The sequence below is a fragment of the Macaca mulatta genome, chromosome X (assembly GCF_049350105.2).
Source record: "Macaca mulatta isolate MMU2019108-1 chromosome X, T2T-MMU8v2.0, whole genome shotgun sequence".
In the NCBI taxonomy this organism is placed as follows: domain Eukaryota; kingdom Metazoa; phylum Chordata; class Mammalia; order Primates; family Cercopithecidae; genus Macaca; species Macaca mulatta.
Window position 1 is genome coordinate 72,353,101 of NC_133426.1, and position 6,152 is coordinate 72,359,252.

General features: G+C 38.9%; 1 protein-coding gene across 18 annotated transcripts in view; it reads left to right on the forward strand.

The window, feature by feature from the left end:
• Positions 1 to 2,067, forward strand: part of HEPH (hephaestin) — a 94,265-nt gene extending 92,198 nt beyond the window's left edge. For 9 of the 18 annotated variants that reach the window (XM_077988022.1, XM_077988014.1, XM_077988016.1 and 6 more), the window contains one exon: positions 1,121 to 2,067. In XM_077988022.1, coding sequence (XP_077844148.1) covers positions 1,121 to 1,353 — 233 coding nt within the window. In that variant the 3' untranslated portion in view covers positions 1,354 to 2,067. The remainder of the gene's footprint in view (positions 1 to 1,120) is intronic. The other 9 variants (XM_077988023.1, XM_077988015.1, XM_077988020.1 and 6 more) reach the window with 3 other exon arrangements.
• The last annotated feature ends 4,085 nt before the right edge of the window (positions 2,068 to 6,152 follow it).

Consider the following 6,152-nt stretch of genomic DNA (forward strand, 5'->3'; position numbering starts at 1 on the left):
ATGCTGTTTGCTGTACAAAAAGGGCAAACAATAATAACAGTTAACATTTATTGGGCACTTCCTGTCTGCTAGGTGCTATACTAGATATTTTATAAGTATTGATTCACTTAAATTTTACAATATGCCTTTGTATTAGGTATGGTTATTATTCTAATTTTATAAAAGAGGGAACTGAGGTTTAGATGGGAAGTGAGAGATTGGGTCACTTGGTCCAAGGTCACACAATAAGTAAATTATGGGAGTACAAGGTACAGGTGCTTGGAAAACATAAAGGAAAGAACAATTAATTTTCTAATGAAGTCAAAGAAAACATTGCAGAGACATGTAACATTTAAGGTAGGGCTAGAAAGATAAGAAGGAGTAAAGTGTGTTCAGACAAAAGGATTAGCATAAGCAAAGTCTTAGAAGCCTGAAAGGGGATCACTGTTTATGAGGAGGAAAGAATGAGTTACTATGGCTGAAAAGTAGTAGATAGGACTAGAAGGATAGATTAGAGTCTGATAGTGAGAGTTGGAATGTCTGATTTAAAAGTCTGAGCTTTTCTCTGTAGGCTAATTGGGAATCATCAAAAATTTGTATGCCAAGAACTAACAATCAGATATTTCACTTGGAAAGGTCTATGTGACATCAGTGTTAATATGACCCAAAGAGGTAAGACTGGACAGCCTAGTAGCAGGTTCTTGTCATAGTTTAATGGTCAAAATTGCTATTGATAAGCTGGATGATTGAGTCAAACTTCTTTCTGAAGTTTCCCTTATTGCTTCCAATTCTACCCTCTGAAACCATACAGAACAAGTAAAATTCATCCTTTTTTATATCACAGTCCTTTAGATATTTGAGAAAATGTATCAAGGGCCTTCCCAATCTGAGTCTTAGCTCTTTCCATGGGTGGCCTGGGGCCTCAGTGATTCTCAAGGACCCTTATAGCTATAACATCATGTTTCCTTGATTCTTTACTTTAACCTCTAAATCCGTTTTCATCAGCTGGTTTTGTGAAGGATAAGGACAGGTCTCCTGTCCTATTTGGATTGACTTGTTTTGTCAGGTGATGACTATAGAAAGTTACCTTTTAGAGTACTCTCCATCTCAGGATGCCCATTTTTTTCTTTCTCCATTTCAGCAGTGACCCCCAGAGACATTGAAGAAGGCAATGTGAAGATGCTGGGCATGCAGATCCCCATAAAGAATGTTGAGATACTGGCCTCTGTTTTGGTTGCCATTGGTGTCACCCTCCTGCTTGTTGTTCTGGCTCTTGGTGGTATGGTTTGGTACCAACATCGACAGAGAAAGCTACGACGCAATAGGAGGTCCATCCTGGATGACAGCTTCAAGCTTCTGTCTTTCAAGCAGTAACATCTGGAGCCTGGAGATATCCTCAGGAAGCACATCTGTAATGCACTCCCAGCAGGCCATGGACTAATCACTAACCCCAGTGTCAAAGGGGCATGGGTGGTCGGGGGGGGGGGGGAATTAAGCTTATCTGGATATTTCTTTCTTTATTTATTTTACATGGAAATAATAGGATTTTACTTTTTCTTTAGTTTCTTTGCTCTACTTGGGCACCTGGGGCTAAGGGAATACCTTAGTATCTTACATCACAAATTTCAACAGCTACATTATATTGCCTTCTGACACTTGGGAGGTCTTGAAATTTCTAGAAATGTATCCTTCTCACAAAGTGGATACTAAGAGAAAAACTCATTGGTTGGGTTTCTACTTCTTTCAAGGACTCAGGAAAGTTCACTTTGAACTGAGGCCAAGTGAGCTGTTAAGATAACCCACATTTAAACTAAAGGCTAAGAATTTAGGCTTGATGGGAAATTGAAGGTAGTCTGAGGACTGGGAATCCAAATTGAATTTTGATTCTCCTTGGCAGTGAACTATTTTGGAGAAGTGGTGAATGGGTTGTTGCTGCTGTGAGCACGTACAACCTCTGGAGCCAGAAGCTCCTCAAGAAAGGCAGTCCTCCACGTTCCTGAACAGTGGCACTGAAAGGAATGTTGAGTCACCTCTTCAAGTTTTAGACAGCAAACCCTATCCATTAAAGTACTTGTTAGAACCCTGAAAGACTGAATTTGGTGATTTTTGATGGTCTCTGTGACTTCTGTCTCTGTGATTGAAACAGAAAACACTTAGGGTGTGAGTGAGTATAGTATGCATTTGTCTAGCCTTTGTAGAACCTACAAGTTTTTGTTTTAGAAATGAGGAAACTGTTCCAGAGGAAGCATCAAAGAGTGTTGGGTACCACCCTAGAAAAGGAGCTATCGCATAAATGACAAAAATTTTCTGCATGCCAAGAAAATTTGTCAGAGGGAAATAGAAGTCTGAGATGAGACTCAAACTTGTCCAGTGGGACAGGAGAAGTAGGACTATATCTTGTGGGGCCTTTTTGGCAGTGGTGGTGTGAAAGGTCTAGTTGCAACTTTGGGGGCTTCCTTATAGGATGGAGTCATTCTTTCTGGTATTTTACAGCAATATTCCTTTGTTACATGCAAATTTGAGCCTCTGTAAAATATTGGTTAGAGAGCACAGATAAGTGATAAATTTTAAATTGGGTAAGATGGCCCACCCCACTGCAGTATCCATAATACTGTACCACATGGCAAGTGGAGAATAGAAGAGATATCAAGGAGAGTAAAGATGATAATTCAATTATGCACTGTTTTACACTTTAAAAAGCATTTTAATTCCTGATTGCATTGGGATTACATCAGAGCAAGACATTTTACATTTGAGTAATGTTATACACTTAATACATTTGAATGAACAAAACTTATGGACATTAAGTAACTTCATCCAAGACCCCTCAGCTAGAAGTTGAACAGGGATTCAAATATTCATCTATTTGACTCCAAATACCTATTTCATCCTCCTATATCATGAAAACATCCACTAATCTCCATCCACCTTACCCATATTGATTCCAGCTTTTCTGTCTGTCCAGCAATCTGTCTGTCTAGATAGCAACCTCTTGCAGATAAAATGTAGAAACCCACAGAGCTGGTGTTCAGTTAAAATATAATGTTAAAGTTTGGAGGGGAAAACACAATCCAGAGGGTATTATTCCTCTTATTTTTCCATGGTCAGTGGGTTCCTGGAGAGCTTTACTGAGAATCTCAGAAATACAATGTGGGTGGAAGGGGGATTTAGATGGCTAGTTATCCAAGGGTTAGTATTTAAGCCATTGAAGAATCAATGCATTTAACAGCAGCAGAACTCTTTTGGCCTGCAGTTAACATGGATGTTAATGAAGAGGAAGTACATGCTAGGAATTCCAGTCAATTAATGGTTATATTTTACATGCAACTGGGAGGTTCTTAGCTTGGTCTCAATTGTAAATCTAAGAGACTAGGAGTGGTGGATGAGATGGAGTGCATTTCTTCTTATTCTGTAATCTTACTCCAGGTCAAGGAATAGAAACTCAGAGCCCATGTATTTAAGAAAGAAATATATTTCTGTTGTAAGTTTGCTCCAAGTAGGGATGCAAGTAGCTATTTTTGATAGTCAAGTGACATTGCCATTTATTCAGTTGCTCAAGCTGGAATTTTTTTTTTAATACTTTTTTTTTATACTTTATACTAAGGTACATGTGCATAACGTGCAGGTTTGTTACATATGTATACTTGTGCCATGTTGGTATGCTGCAACCATCAACTCGTCAGCACCCATCAACTCGTCATTTACAACGGGTATAACTCTCAATGCAATCGCTCCCCCCTCCCCCCTCCCCGTGATAGGCCCCAGTGTGTGATGTTCCCCTTCCCGAGTCCAAGTGATCTCATTGCTCAGTTCCCACCTATGAGTGAGAACATGTGGTGTTTGGTTTTCTGTTCTTGCGATAGTTTGCTAAGAATGATGGTTTCCAGCTGCATCCATATCCCTACAAAGGGCACAAACTCATTCTATTTTATGGCTGCATAGTATTCCATGGTGTATATGTGCCACATTTTCTTAATCCAGTCTGTCACGGATGGACATTGGGGTTGATTCCAAGTCTTTGCTATTGTGAATAGTGCCACAATAAATATATGTGTGCATGTGTCTTTATAGCAGCATGATTTATAATCCTTTGGGTATATACCCAGTAATGGTATGGCTGGGTCCTATGGTACTTCTAGTTCTAGATCCTTGAGGAATCGCCATACTGTTTTCCATAACGGTTGAACTAGTTTACAATCCCACCAACACCAACAGTGTAAAAGTGTTCCTATTTCTCCACATCCTCTCCAGCACCTATTGTTTCCTGACTTTTTAATGATTGCCATTGTAACTGGTGTGAGAAGGTATCTCATTGTGGTTTTGATTTGCATTTCTTGATGGCCAGTGATGATGAGCATTTTTTCATGTGTCTGTTGGCTTTATGAATGTCCTCTTTTGAGAAATGTCTATTCATATCCTTTGCCCACTTTTTGATGGGGTTGTTTGTTTTTTTCTTGTAAATTTGTTTGAGTTTTTGTAGGTTCTGGATATTAGCCCTTTGTCTAATGAGTAGATTGCAAAAATTTTCTCCCATTTTGTAGGTTGCCTGTTCACTCTGATGGTAGTTTCTTTTGCTGTGCAGAAGCTCTTTAGTTTAATTAGATCCCATTTGTCAATTTTGGCTTTTGCTGCCATTGCTTTTAGTGTTTTAGACATGAAGTCCTTGCCCATGCCTATGTCCTGAATGGTATTACCTAGGTTTTCTTCTAGGGTTTTTATGGTATTAGGTCTAACATTTAAGTCTCTAATCCATCTTGAATTAATTTTTTTATAAGGAGTAAGGAAAGGATCCAGTTTCAGCTTTCTACTTATGGCTAGCCAATTATCCCAGCACAATTTATTAAATAGGGAATCCTTTCCCCATTTCTTGTTTTTCTCATGTTTATCAAAGATCAGATGGCTGTAGATGTGTGGTATTATTTCTGAGAACTCTGTTCTGTTCCATTGGTCTATATCTCTGTTTTGGTACCAGTACCATGCTGTTTTGGTTACTGTAGCCTTGTAGTACAGTTTGAAGTGAGGTAGCGTGATGCCTCCAGCTTTGTTCTTTTGACTTAGGATTGTCTTGGAGATGTGGGCTCCTTTGGTTCCATATGAACTTTAAAGCAATATTTTCCAATTCTGTGAAGAAACTCATTGGTAGCTCAATGAGGATGGCATTGAATCTATAAATTACCTTGGGCAGTATGGCCATTTTGATGATATTGACTCTTCCTATCCATGAACATGGTATGTTTTTCCATTTGTTTATGTCCTCTTTTATTTCACTGAGCAGTGGTTTGTAGTTCTCCTTGAAGAGGTACTTTACATCCCTTGTAAGTTGGATTCCTAGGTATTTTATTCTCTTTGAAGCAATTGTAAATGGAAGTTCATTCATGTTTTGGCTCTATGTTTGTCTGTTACTGGTGTATAAGAATGCTTGTGACTTTTGCACATTAATTTTGTATCCTGAGACTTTGCTGAAGTTTCTTATCAGCTTAGGGAGGTTTTGGGCTGAGACAATGGGGTTTTCTAAATATACAATCATGTCATCTGCCAACAAGGACAATTTGACTTCTTCTTTTCCTAACTGATTACCCTTGATTTCTTTCTCTTGCCTGATTGCCCCAGCCAGAACTTCCAACACCATGTTGAATAGGAGTGGTGAGAGAGGGCATCCCTGTCTTGTGCCAGTTTTCAAAGGGAATTTTTCCAGTTTTTGCACATTCAGTATGATATTGGCTGTGGGTTTGTCATAAATAGCTCTTTTTATTTTGAGGTACGTTCCATCAATACCGAATTTATTGAGAGTTTTTAGCATGAAGGGCTGTTGAATTTTGTCCAAGGCCTTTTCTGTGTCTGTTGAGATAATCATGTGGTTTTTGTCTTTGGTTCTGTTTATATGCTGGATTATGTTTATTGATTTGCGAGTGTTGAACTAGCCTTGCATCCCAGGGATGAAGCCCACTTGATCATGGTGGATAAGCTTTTTGATGTGCTGCTGGATCCGGTTTGCCAGTATTTTATTGAGGATTATTGCATCGATGTTCATCAGGGATATTGGTCTAAAATTCTCTTTTTTTGTTGTGTCTCTGCCAGGCTTTGGTATCAGGATGATGTTGGCCTCATAAAATGAGCTAGGGAGGATTCCCTTGTTTTCTATTGATTGGAATAGTTTCGGAAGGAATGGTACC